The sequence below is a fragment of the Temnothorax nylanderi genome, unplaced genomic scaffold (genome assembly GCF_030848795.1).
Source record: "Temnothorax nylanderi isolate EJ_2023f unplaced genomic scaffold, tnyl_v1.0 TNYL_tig0340_pilon, whole genome shotgun sequence".
NCBI lineage: Eukaryota > Metazoa > Arthropoda > Insecta > Hymenoptera > Formicidae > Temnothorax > Temnothorax nylanderi.
The window spans coordinates 114,089-128,008 of record NW_027249402.1 but is presented as its reverse complement, the minus strand read 5'-3'; the positions used below and the strand labels follow the sequence as shown (position 1 = coordinate 128,008).

The 13,920-nt window shown below is 44.0% G+C and overlaps 1 protein-coding gene across 1 annotated transcript; it reads right to left on the bottom strand.

Moving 5' to 3' along the window:
* Nucleotides 1-3,663: 3,663 nt before the first annotated feature.
* Nucleotides 3,664-11,645, bottom strand: LOC139781469 (uncharacterized). Its single transcript, XM_071720324.1, has 3 exons — nt 11,637-11,645; nt 3,953-6,127; nt 3,664-3,894 (listed from the first exon to the last, which is right to left on the bottom strand). Exons 1-3 carry the CDS (start codon nt 11,643-11,645, stop codon nt 3,664-3,666), a joined length of 2,415 nt encoding a protein of 804 aa, XP_071576425.1.
* Nucleotides 11,646-13,920: the final 2,275 nt, after the last annotated feature.

The window sequence follows — 13,920 nt, the reverse complement described above, 5'->3', positions numbered from 1 at the left end:
GAAACAAGGATGTAGACGCGAAAGATACTCAGCCGCTAAGTTATCCATCGCAATTTTCGTTACCGACTGTAGTAAAAGGTTGGAGCTAATTTGAAAATGTGCAAATTTTTGAATAAATACATTAACCAAATTCTTTTAAAATGGACTTTGTCCTTCAAATATTGACTAAAAAATAATCAAATACATATTAAAGCACTAATCATATATTGTAGTAAATAATAAGAATAAAGAATGGGGATAATGATTCCCTTCTCGGGATACATGGCGTTTTTAAGGAACGTACCCAAACCTTTAACCGCCCTCTATTCATTCACTTCCTCTTTAATTCCCTTCCTCCTTTTTGGACCAACTGTTTAACGTCTCTTTCCGAAAGACGGACATATATTGTAGTATATTCAAATAAAAATTATCGATCATTTGTTTATTAAATGATAAAGATATATGTTTTTTTTAAATAAATAACAATGACTGTTGCCGATAAGCCTGAAAAAAAAGATTTATATATATTTTTCAGCACGGATAAATAAAAAATAGAAATTAAAAGATCGAAAAAAAATAGATCCCGTCATTATCCCATTATGAATTTAGGCTTAAAATTTGTGGAATCGATGATAGTTTTTTACAAAAAATTTTGAAGAAAATCGATCAGTACGTGTTTTTTGTAAATCAACAATTTGTGTTAAAAATTTGAAAATCTTATAGAAATACAGTTTGAAAAATTTTTTTGATATTTTTTATCAAAAGTGTGTTTAAATACGAACATTTTGAAAAAAAAAACGTCCCATTTGGCCCATTTTTCGTAAAGTTATGGGCGTTTAAAAAAAAGTAACGTAATTTTTCAAAAATCGATATTTTGAAAACGTTTTGACAAAAAAATTTGAAAAAAATCATGGAGGCCTCTTTCAACTAATACTATAACATAAAACATTTTCAAAAAAATCGGAGATGCAAAAGCCCAATGGTGTCCGATTTGGCGTGGAACGCCCCATATGCAGGGTGACCTCTGCAACAAACTCTGAAATCTCATTGTGTATATTTTGAAAACACATTAATCAAGAAACATTTTAAGACAAGAATTATTTCGCTTTCTGTATTTTAACTGATACTTTACTCTTATATCAGTAGTATATAGATCTTTTTTTGTATGTATATCTTTTAAACTATTACAGATAGACTAATTTTATTCGAGGCATTTGAAAGCACATAATTCTAGCATATTGAGTTTTTTATTTTATATGTAATTTTAATGAGTGGGGATGCTGGCTTGATGTAAGCGATTTCCCATAAAACTGCTCAAGCACAAAAATTGTTAATAGAACACATACACTTAATTTCTGCATATGTGTTATTCCGGTTTTTTGTGGGAGGAGTGCTAACTTAACAGACATCCTTTCTGCGAGATCTATCGTTCCTCAGAATTTGTTGCACAGGTCCTGAATCAACCTATATAGTTGTGGCAACACAATTTATATAATTTTGTCTATTATTGATTTACTTCAGTAATAAATATAAATGATTTAGGAAAGAGAAAGAGGAACGAGAGCGTATAAGGAGACTCGAGGAAAGAGAAAAAGAAAAAGAAAAACAAACAGACGAAGAAATGAACATAGTGTTGGATGAGGATGAAAATGAGGATATGATAAATGAGGAACAAGCAGAAGCAAATAAAGAAAATAAAAAAAAAAGAAAAAACAAGAAAACAAAGAGGAGGACAAGCTTTGGAAGAAAGAAACAAGATGTAAGTTACATTTGTCACATTACAATTACTCAAAGATGGGGATGTAAAAGTTACCATTTTGTGTCCTTAATCCAGGAATCTGTAAAACACGCTTTGCTATCTTTTTTGAGCTTGAAAGAAGAAGAAAATAATAATTTTTTACCAGGAAACTATGAGAAATATTTTAGAAAAAATGCTATTGTTCGAGAGCACGCGGTAGCGCGATGTAGCGCGAGGCAACGAGACGACCACAAAGAACAGCAAGTCCACAAATACACAAAAATAAAACAAAGTATATTCAAAGTCTAATGTGTACAATTATTTACAGAGTTCAGAGCCGTGAGTGATAGCGCGCACTGAATCTATCACAGCGAAAAGCAGAGAGTTTAGCTGCACAAGCTAATTCGGTGTCGAGGGCGGATTGCGAGTAGCGTTTAAGCGGTTTGCAAGTAGCGTTCAAGCGATTTGCACGAGCGGTGATTCTAAGCGGGTGAACTCAAGCAAGCGAGTGCGAATAGTATGAAGCGGTGTACTGGCGGTGATCTTGGAACGAAATCGATTCCGCGGCGCAGCGGCGATCCTTTTATCACCTCCGAGGCGAAACTCCCTCCAGGCTCGTTACGAATAATTTCGGGAGGGTGATTGGCCACCGGCGGCCTACGTCACCGTGCTTACGTCACGGTTTTCAAGTGTCGATCCGAAGCGATCGTTACTTGTTTTCGACTGCTTTGTTTATAGCATGGATCTTTCCTTGGTGAAAGCGTTGTTGCTTGACTTTATTTGTGCGCCCGGTCGGCCGTGGCTGTGTTGTTACTAGCAATTAGCGAACTTTTCGATGCGATGAAAGATCCATGCTATACTGAACAAATTTATTCGTGAATAGGCTCCTTGACATGCGATTAATGCGATTTCCAGCAGGGAAACCAGCGCAATCTCAAACATCCCGCCCGCCTCGGCAAGTGTTGACGAAACATGGTGCGCTCGAACGTGCGACGGAAGTCGCGGCGGAAGATATCGATCTTCAATCGATTTGCAATGATCGTGATTCCGGCGCGTGGTGCCGGCGAGCTATGGCGGCGTGGTGCGGCTGCGCAGTGTCACAGCGCGTGGTGATCTCGAGCGAGACACATAAACATTCGCGATGCACGTAACGCGAATTCGGTGACAAGTGATACGTGAAAGTGAATTTGTGTGTCGCACAGAAAGTGAAGTTGAGGCGGAGGGCCGAAATAAGTGGTTGAATGGATCTTCAACATTGGCAGAAGGCCGATGAAGGACGATTACGTGAAGAGGACATAAAATATTGGCGGAAGGCCTACAGGAACAATTGAGTGACAGTGAGTATCGGTGGTCTCACGCGTCCCTCGGCGGCGGCTGGTATCGCGGCGGATCGAGGCTCGCGCGAGCGACGGCGCGACGGCGGGGAGCGACGACGCGCGAAGCACGTGGTGATCACGTGTATCGTTGCGAGCGTGGATTCGCGAGTATGCGAAAGTCGCGAAAATGCGAGTAAGTACGCGAGTGAATTACCGTGTTACCGCGAGTGCAGTGACGGTGAACAGTGCACCGAGTTCGATGAAATTGGTGGCAGAAGGCCATGAACAATTAATGGTCAACTGCGCAAACGACAATGAGTGACCGGTAATGTGAACGGTGAATTCGACAGCGAACATCGACAAGTGCGAATTGACATGAAGTGGCACGCGACACGTGACAAGTTATACCGCGAAACGACGGACTGAAATAAACGCGAGAAGACGAACAGAAATGTACGCGAGAAGACGAACAGAAATGTACGCGAGAAGCCGGACAGAAATACAACGGTGTAGTGAGGAGAATCGACGGAGGGTGTAAGGCTCCGTTTCGATCCTCCCGACGGCGGATTGCACGACGATCTTCCGCTCAGGCAGCTCGGCGTCAGGAATCTCGTCGCTCTCGTCCGGCCATCAGGTTCGGTTCTCCTGCGGCCACGCTGAGCCCGTCCATCTCAGGAGATAGCCGGTCAGCTCGCTGGGAGCTATCCCCTGGGAAGCGCAGTTGATCGGGTCGTCTCCGGGAACGTGCCGCCACTGAGTCTCGGGAGGAGTCAGTGGGAGAAGAGACACCCGGTTGGCCACGAACGGCTTCCATCTGGATGCGGTATCTTTGACCCTGTGAAGTGTCACGCGGGCGTCGGACTAGCGGAAGATTGGAGCTGCGGACAAACTTAAAGTGTCGCGAGCGTGTCGCGTGAACTTGGTGAGCATTGTGAAGTGTGGAGGAGCCGTGCCTCGTGACGCGGAGGTCGACGGCAGCGGCGTGGTTTCGCTCGGATGCGTCGGCGAGGCCGTGGATCGTAAGTGCGCGATAACGACGGTGTTTCTGAGGGATCCCGACGGGAATGTCCTCAGAGTTCGCGGCCCGTTTACGCAACGGGATCCCGCCCGCCGTGCAGGGTTCGCGCGGTTCGGTGTGCACGGAGGTCGCGTCGTCGACGGGCTTGCGGGTTACGGCGAGGTTCTTCGGCGGTGATGAGACCGGCCGTCGGACGACGTACCGGCCAGCGGATGTGCGCTCGTGGGTGCGCACGGAGTGTTGCTTGTTCTCCTTGAGCGGCGATGAGACCGGCAGTCGGACGACGTACTGGCCAGCGGATGTGCGCTCGTAGGTGCGCACGGAGTGTCTCTCGCACTCCCTTTCCTCGGGGGTGCGCCTGACGACAGAGGAGTGAGCGTGGAGTGAGCTGCGGTGACCAAGAAGAGAGGTCGCACCGCAGCCCCCTGACAGAATCCATCCCAGGGTGGTTTTCTGCGCGATCGGCGTTTGCGGTTTTCCTCGGCGGAGACCATCCTCCAGGATGGCCGAGCACACCTCAGCGCCCAGAAGCAGCTCGACTGGGTCGTTGGCGGCGAAACGGGGATCGGCGAGTGGGAGCCCCTGAAGATGAGGCCACGTGGTGCTGCACTTGATCGCGGAGCCCTGGTACAGGGAGAGACGCGGAAGCACGAACGCGACGGCGGTGAGCGCGGCTCCGGTGGTCGAAGACGTGAGACTCAACGACACTTTGCCCCGAGTGGATCCGGATTGTGAGCCGCCGATACCGAAGATCGACATTCGGGTGCGCGATCGCGGCAGGCGCAGCCGTCGCACCAGGGACTCCGACACGATCGACACTTCGGAGCCTTGGTCGATGAGAGCCCGAACTTCGTATGGAGCACCTTGACGGTCGGTGACGATCACGCGCGCGGTCGCGAGGAGGATCGCCTTGCGGTCGTCGGTCCTTCCGACGGCGGAAAGCGTGCTGGCCTCAGCGGCGGGTTTCGGCTCGGAAACGTACGCGTCGTGAAGCATCGTGTGGTGACGCGAGTTACACGTCATACAGTTCCTGGTGGACAGACACTTTGCCACCGTGTGGTTGCCGAGACAGTTAAAGCATAGCTTGTTAGTCTCGGCCACTGTCTTTCGCTCACTGGCCGGCTTGGCCTTGAAGTCGGGGCACCCCATGAGCGAGTGCTCCCCGTTGCAGAGCGGACACTGCGAAGGCTCCGTGCGCTTCGCGTTGTGCGTTTTCGCGGACCGTGATGGTTCACTCGCGGTGTTAACTGTGGTTTTCGGATAAGCGGCGTTCAGCGTGAGAATGCGTCTAGTGATAAAGTTCATTAACGTGTCGTGAGACGGTGGTTCGCAGGAGTCTCCCGAGGAGGATTCCCATTCCAGACGTGTTCGCGAGTCGAACAGATCGACGACGAGGTGACTGAAAAGGTCCATACCGTGTGAGTCGATGGGCCTCCCGATGCTCTCTTGAGCATTAACGGCAGACGTGACGGCGTTATGGACGCGGCTGAGCTCATCGGCGGTAGCGGCTTTCATCTTCGCCACGGCGGTAAACGTGGCGAAGTTGGAGCGTATCAGCTCCTTCTTATTTTCGTAATGCGTGCTTAACATTGCCCATGCGCGGGCGTAATTGTCTCCGGTCACCGTTAATGAACGCACTAACTTTTCAGCGGGCCCTTGCAGACAAGATCGGAGGTAGTGGAACCGCTCTATATTTGAGATCGACGAATTCTCGCCGATGACCGACAGGAAGAGATCCCGAAACGGCGGCCATTCCTCGTACGTTCCCGAAAAACGCGGTAATTGAATGTGCGGCAGCGAAGTCTTGGGAGCGTGTTCGCCACTTTGCTCCGGCCCGGTTGGCACTCTGGGCGACGCGGATTTCAAGGAGTTTGCGACGGAGGTGAGCAAGCTGTGCTGATGCACGTACGCATTCTCGACGGTGTCAAAAAAGTCGGTTTTATTGTACTCACTCTCGGTGTAGCGATCTCCGTAGCATGCCCGAATGAGATCGTGGTTTGACTCAAACTTGGCCCACAGGTCGTCGAGAATGCGGATGCGAGTGCTCACAGCGTCGAGGGTGATGTTTTCTGCACCCTGCTTCCAGTAGATTGGTCATTGCGTGGGCGATGCGCCTGTGGATTTCGTGCTGACTGTTCAGCATGGCGCTCTGATCCAGGCTCATGGTTGCGGTCGTCCGTTGAGGAAGCACTCCCGAATTAGCGGTTGCCGGTCGGATCCGGCTCGAAGGACCAGAATGTTCGAGAGCACGCGGTAGCGCGATGTAGCGCGAGGCAACGAGACGACCACAAAGAACAGCAAGTCCACAAATACACAAAAATAAAACAAAGTATATTCAAAGTCTAATGTGTACAATTATTTACAGAGTTCAGAGCCGTGAGTGATAGCGCGCACTGAATCTATCACAGCGAAAAGCAGAGAGTTTAGCTGCACAAGCTAATTCGGTGTCGAGGGCGGATTGCGAGTAGCGTTTAAGCGGTTTGCAAGTAGCGTTCAAGCGATTTGCACGAGCGGTGATTCTAAGCGGGTGAACTCAAGCAAGCGAGTGCGAATAGTATGAAGCGGTGTACTGGCGGTGATCTTGGAACGAAATCGATTCCGCGGCGCAGCGGCGATCCTTTTATCACCTCCGAGGCGAAACTCCCTCCAGGCTCGTTACGAATAATTTCGGGAGGGTGATTGGCCACCGGCGGCCTACGTCACCGTGCTTACGTCACGGTTTTCAAGTGTCGATCCGAAGCGATCGTTACTTGTTTTCGACTGCTTTGTTTATAGCATGGATCTTTCCTTGGTGAAAGCGTTGTTGCTTGACTTTATTTGTGCGCCCGGTCGGCCGTGGCTGTGTTGTTACTAGCAATTAGCGAACTTTTCGATGCGATGAAAGATCCATGCTATACTGAACAAATTTATTCGTGAATAGGCTCCTTGACATGCGATTAATGCGATTTCCAGCAGGGAAACCAGCGCAATCTCAAACACTATTTTGACACACATTTTACAGACATTTATTATCGCTTTTAAAATAATTCCCGCAGTTTCCTGGTGAAAAGATTATTATTTCCTACTTTTTCAACCTCACCTGTAGCAAAGCGTGTTTTACAGGTTTCTGTTAAGGACACAAAAGGGCAATTTTTACATCCTTTTTTTTTAAATCTGCTATTTAAGTAATTAATTTATTGCTTTGATTGTTGCATTTTCATGTAGTTATCATCGTTCAAGAATGCAGCGGGCAAGGGGCAGAGGAGGCCTGCAGAGAGGTGGTGGCTGGAGAGGGGAAAGAGGGAGAAGAGGAGGAAGAGGCTGGAGAAGAGGACAAGGACGTGGCTACAGGAGTGGCCACAGGGGTGGCTATAGGGGTGGCTACGGGGGTGGCTACGGGGGTGGCTACGGGGGTGGCTACGGGGGCGGCTACGGGGGTGGCTACGGGGGTGGCTACGGAGGTCCCATATATCAATTTTTTAACAATTAATCCATACTAATAAAAATAGAATAAAAAAATAATCAGTGCAATATATTTCCTCAAACTCCTTTTCCTCTTTAAAATTATATAAAGAATAGTTTCTTTTTAACTTTTATTTCTTTATATACTTATCGCATACAATTATATAATAATTGTATTTTATTTTCAATATTTTACTTCTATACATTTATCATATAAAGGAACACTAAATTTATCTTTAAAAATAGGCAAAATTCAAGCAGCTGTAACTTTGTTAAAAATGAACGAAATTTAAATTTTAAAAAAGGATTTTAAAGCTTGAAATTTCTACTTTCAAAAGGTTACTATTATTTTTTAGTTTCTGTGAGTTTGGTAATTTTTACATATAGAAAACTACAAACTGGACAAAATAGAAAATTTTCCTCTCACTTTGTGAGCCTGTCACGTTCACAAAAAAAATCTGTAAAAATTTTCAACTTTCTAATGTAAAAGCTTGAAGTTTTCCTTGCAAAATCTTTTTTTAAACATGTTTCTACGATTTATTGGTACTAATTTATTGCGGATTGAATAAGAAATGAGCATTTTGACTTTGATTGCTCATAACTCCCTTAGAAATCATCGTATCGCAATTGAAAAAACAGATTCTTAAAGCTGAAACTTTGCTCTATTAAACGGTATAATTGACCAATTTTTTTTAAATAACATGTAGATATGATGCAAATTGATGAATATAATGTAAACATTAGCGATTTTTCTAATTTTCATTTTGACCCAGAAAACAGTTGTACAGAACAACGCAGAAACGTAGAAACATTTTTTAAAGAAGATTTTGCAAGGAAAACTTCAAGCTTTTACATTAGGAAGTTAAAAATTTTCGCAGATTTCTTTTTGTGCACATAACAGGCCCACAAAGTGAAAGAAAAATGTTCTATTTTGTACAGCTTGCAGTTTTCTATATGCAAAAGTTACCAAACTCACAGAAACTAAAAAATAATAGTAACCTTTCAAAAGTAGAGGTTTTAAGCTTTAAATTTAAATTTTGTTCATTTTTAACAAAGTTACAGCTGCTTGAATTTTGCCTATTTTTAAAGATAAATTTAGTGTTCCTTTAATTTTTGTGAGAAGTGTATAATACTTTTACTTAAATATTATTAATTTTTATGTAAATAGTAATTTTTTGTAACTAATTACTAATTTGCTAATTCAATAAAAATTCAATTTGTTATTGCTAATTTTGTGAATAATTAAAAAATAAAAAATAATTTTTTACAGATCCTTGCTTAACACTACAAAATGGGTGATATCAGTATAAAATTACCTTTTTCAAAAAAGGTAAAAAAAAGGCGCCAAGTACACGCAATGTATTTTGTAAATTCAAAAATCCAACCTAACTGGTAGCTATATTTCTTCTTCACAAAATTATATTACCTACCTTAACTCAAGTAACATGTATTTTAAAAAAAGATGAAATCTTTAAATTACATAAATTACGCCAATTGCAAAGAGAATATGTATATTGCTTTAAAAGATAATTGTTGTGCAACTACTTTAAAAAAATAAAACCCAAGTGGTAGCTTTGTGTTTCTATTCAAGGGTCTTCCTATTCCAACCCAAGTGGTAATAGCTTCTTAATTCTCTTTAACAAATTTTTAATATTACAAAGAATTAGTTTAATTATAAAGAATTAAAAAAGTAACAATACCAAATAAAAATATTTAATTAAAACAAAATAAATAAATTTTTCTTCTAAAAATACTTGGTGCTGCTTTTTTACTTCCATTCTTCCCTAAATTATGTTTATTGTTTCTTTATTCAATCAAAAATCTTAGTACTAATGTTTAAATTTTAATGTTTAAATTTCAATGTGTAGCAGCGCCAAGTTTTACAAGAAAAATTTATTTATTTTGCTTTAATTAAATATTATTATTTTGTACTGTTACTTTCTTAATTCTTTATAATTAAAATGATTCTTTGTAATATTAAAAATTTGTTAAAAAGAATTAAGAAGCTATTACCACTTGGGTTGGAATAAAAAGACCCTTGAATAGGAACACAAAAGTACCACTTGGGTTTTATTTTTTTTAAATAGTTGCACAACAATTACCTTTCAAAGCAATATACATATTCTCTTTGCAATTCAATTTAAAGATTTTATTTTTTTTTTTTTTTGAAATACGTGTCACTTGAGTTAAGTTAGGTAATATAATTTTGTGAAGGAGAAATTAATAATTTCACATCTTTTTTTGAAATACATGTCACTTGAGTTAAGTTAAGTAATATAATTTTGTGAAGAAGAAATAAAGCTACCACTTAGGTTGGATTTATCATACATGTGCATGTATCTTCACTAGTGTGGAGCAATATCAAGCTCGAGTTAATTACCGTTTTTGCCCCTCTATATAAAGCAAAAATTTTTTAAAGTGCGTACTTAGAGTAGATGTATCCCTTTAAATATTGATCGTAGCGCTTTTCATCATAAGAATTATTGATAGAACTCTTCGGAAAACGACCAGAACTTCCGCGAGAACTGCCGATTTCCGAAAAAAAAAATTATCCCTCGGGACTTATAAAATTTTCGAGGTGCGCACTTTGAAGGGCTGTAACTTTTAAAATATTGGTCGGATCGTTTCGGACCCTGATAGTTTTCAATAGAACTCTTCGGGGGGCCACCAGAACTCCCGCGAGAACTGCCGATTTCCGAAAAAAAATTACCCCTCGGGACTTAGAAAATTTTCGAGGTGCTCACTTTGAAGGGCTGTAACTTTTGAAATATTGGTCGTAGCGTTATAAAACCTATAGGGAACTCTAGAACTCGTCGAAATCTTTCTGAATCTACCATAAATAATTGATTTAAAAAAAAAGTGGAAATTTTTTGTTCAACTTTGACATCGATTTTTGGGCTTATTTGAACGGAACTCTTTTTAAAACCTATAGGGAACTCTAGAACTCATCGAAATCTATCCGAAACTACCATAAAAAATTCATTTTTTCACAAAAGGGGGGCGCCGTGCAGTTAGCCCCCCCATTTTTAAAATGGTGTTTTCACTACTTTAAATGACGGAACTCTTTCTAAAAACTACAGAGAACTCTAGAACTCTTTCTGGGGAATCCAGAACTCTAATAAAATTTTCCGAATTTTGAAAAAGGGGGGCCAACTTCACAGACATTTCCGGACGACGCACTTTCTCGATGCCCGGGTAGTGGTTTTCCACCCCTTTTGTTTTTCTGTTTTTTACGGCGCCGATCTGCGCGCACGTCCTCTCCTACTCCCCGATAGACGTTTCCGGACAGACTTCCTGGAGAAGATGTCCAGGTATACCTCGCGGTATCCGCCGTTGACGCCGACCCCCTCTGATCACTTCGAGTGACCCATTTAGCTCGATTCCACGCCCTCTTCCAGGAGATGACGTCTGGATCGAGAGATAGTAGGACGTCCCCGGGTTTTGCCTCTAGGTTGCCGGACCTTGTCGCCGACCCCCCCTGACCGTGTACCAGGTCCCTACGGTGCGTCATGGGTAGCTCCCCCCCCCGGGGATGACGCTCGGGTCGCGAGATTGCGGACTGTCCCCGGATTTCGCCTCCAGGTCATCGGACTTCGCCGCCGACCTGCTATGATCTTACGCCACGCCTCGAGGGTGAGTCATGGATGACTCGCTCGCGTGGTTGACTAACTCCTAAACGGTCTGTCGGACATCGCCGTCGGTCTGTTATGATCTTATACTATGACTCAGTCGTGAGTCAGGGATGGCCCTTTCGCGTGTCCCGCTAACTCACGAACTCTTTGTCGGACATCGCCGCCGATCTTATATGATCTTATACTTTAACCTCGGCATGAGTCAGGAATGACTTTTTCGCGTGTCCCGCTAACTCGCGAACTTTTTGTCGGACATCGCCGCCGACCTAATATGAAGATTGTGTGTGGCTCTTGCCTGGATCATGCGCTTATTGTGCCGAGTCACGCATGTGGAAATAAAACAAAGAACAGTATTAAGGCTTGAGCCGTCAAAGAAAGAAATAAAATAATTGATTCGGCAGTGAAAACTAAACTTATTCTAATTGAGCCGCTGCTCGGCGATCTTCGTCGCCCCGCTTATACCTACCCTATTTGTATGCGCCGGATGGGATCCCTAACAGGAAGGGACTTACCCTCTCCATCCTCGGAGCGCTCTATCTAACCCGACTACTCAGGCGCTCTTCTATCCTCGCCGTCGTCCTCGTCAGAGGTCTCGGTGGCGGGGCTGAGAAATTCCTCAGACGGCCCCTTGTCGTCCGCCGCTGTCGCCGTTGCCGCACCCTGGGCGTTTGTCAGGTAGCTCGCCAGCTCCTCTGCCATGGCCTGCAGCCTCAACAGCCCGGTCATTACCTCCGGGCGTGTGTCTCGCCCCCTCCTCAGTTGTTACCTCCGCGACCGCGATTGTCTCGGCGGCTATCTCTTGGTGCGATGGGTGCCTTGCGGCCCCATCGTCCGCAACCTGCGACAACAAGTTTAACATGTCGCAGTACGGCATGATTACGGGGACGCCCGGAGTTTCATGCGCCTCCAGCTGCTCTTCTGACCCGGGTTGTCGGCCTATCCGCTGTAATTCCTCTGCGGACAGCTTCCGCAGCACTACCCGGGGTGATCTCCGACCCGCGGGGAGCGCTACCCTAGTGTGCGGCTTCAAGGTTTCCCTCGAGCGTGATTCTGTCTTCCCTTGCACGTGCGTCAGTTTGTGTAGGAGGGAAATGGTACGCACGTATCGTCGCAAAACGGGTGTTTTGGCCGACCGAAAAGATGGCGGACCGTTGTTTTCGAGATCGCTCGCGCTCACGGCACGTCGGCGAGGTACGGCGAGGCACGGCACGGCTCTGAGATTCCGCGATTTCCGCGCGAGAGTTGACATGCCGCGCGCGCGGTAGATCGTTCCGACTCCCGGCCGCGGTAAATCGTCGTTGTTGGTCGTTGTGTCAGTGACAGTCGCGCGTGCGCCCGCATCGTCCAGCGTTCGCCGCATCGTCTCGGCGTCATTGTCGCCGCCGTTGTAGTGGTGGTGGTCATCGTCGTCGTCGTCGTGGTGGTCGTGGCCGTCGTCGTCGTCGTCGTCGGCGCGTCGAGGAATCGGCGCGAGGGCGCCGTCGAGTCGGTAAAATGGTCGCGCTCCACCGCGAGCTTTTCTAACCCCCCTGTCGCTATTTATCGCTCCCCCGCGAGAAACGCAGCTTGGTTAGGTTGCTCGAGGGTCCGCGCTGATCCTATGGCACCGGAACGCCGTCACGCGTGTTCCCCGTGGTTGCCCGCGTTGACAATGTGACGTGCCGTTGGGGAGTTTACGATTTGGTTAATCTCTGTATTCACGTGCCTAAATTGTTTTATGGAATAGGTAAAACAATTATTTTTTAATAATGTTTCGCATAAAAATTTTAAATAAATTTTTTTATTTTTCTCTTAAAAAACAATTATTAAAATGTATCCTATCATTTTTCAGGATTAGATGTACGTATATGTATTGAAAATGCAGTGTGACGGATTAGCCCCGGGGGGTGGCGGTTCAACCGCGGCATTTTTGAGATTTCAATTTTTCCACCGTTGTCGTTTTTGCTCTATACCGGTTAAACAAAGAAACATAGATAAAAATTTTCTATATAAATTTTGTAGCTAAAGGTTCACTCTTTACAGTGGTATACCACATTTAACTAAAATTATTTATTTTGTTGTTAAAAATCGGCACCAAAAAAAATGGCGGTTTGGCCCCGGTCTCCCTCTATATTTGTCTACTTTTTTTACTCTGATAATAGCAAATAAATATAGTAAAATTATAGGAAAAATATTATTTTTACAATAATAATTCTGTTTTTCATTTTCTAAATGAAAAACGGTAATCTCTTTCGTTATAAAAATTAAGATACTCTTCATAATCTGTTCCAAGAAAAATTTCATTTATATATTTCTGAATTTCTTTCTGTGAAAAATTAATATTTATGGCTACGTCTTTTAAAAATTCGTTTTTAACAAAGTTTTCGCAGACTTGGGAGAGAAAGTTTGCAGATTTTAACTGTAACAAATGAATTCTCGTTTGTTCCGATTGGAAAAATGCATTGAATGCATTAAAGAAATTTAATATATATTTAAGAAATAGAAGATAAGCTTTCATTTCTAAATTGTCCATCATAGACAAAAGATATTCTCCAGACTTCTCGCTCACAACCATTTCCTGTAAAAAATAATGGATCGTATCCCATGATTCCAAAAGTCTCTCGACACATGCGTGGCGAGACAGCCAGCGCGTTTCACTCAATTTTAGAATTTTGCGATATTTGTCTTGAAAACAATCGCAAAACTCGTGAAAAATTTCCGTACGTTTCGGGCTACTATTAATGTAAGAAGCTATTTTGTTTATAAATTCATCACAAAATGAAGGTATTTTTGCACATGCAGCGTGCGCAGCTAACG

What these genes read in the sequence shown, in the direction of transcription:
- LOC139781469 (XM_071720324.1), bottom strand. An exon ending in CACTTCACAATGCTCACCAA is followed by an intron (nt 3,895 to 3,952) that starts GTTCACGCGACA and finishes ATCTTCCGCTAG; the next exon opens with TCCGACGCCCGCGTGACACT.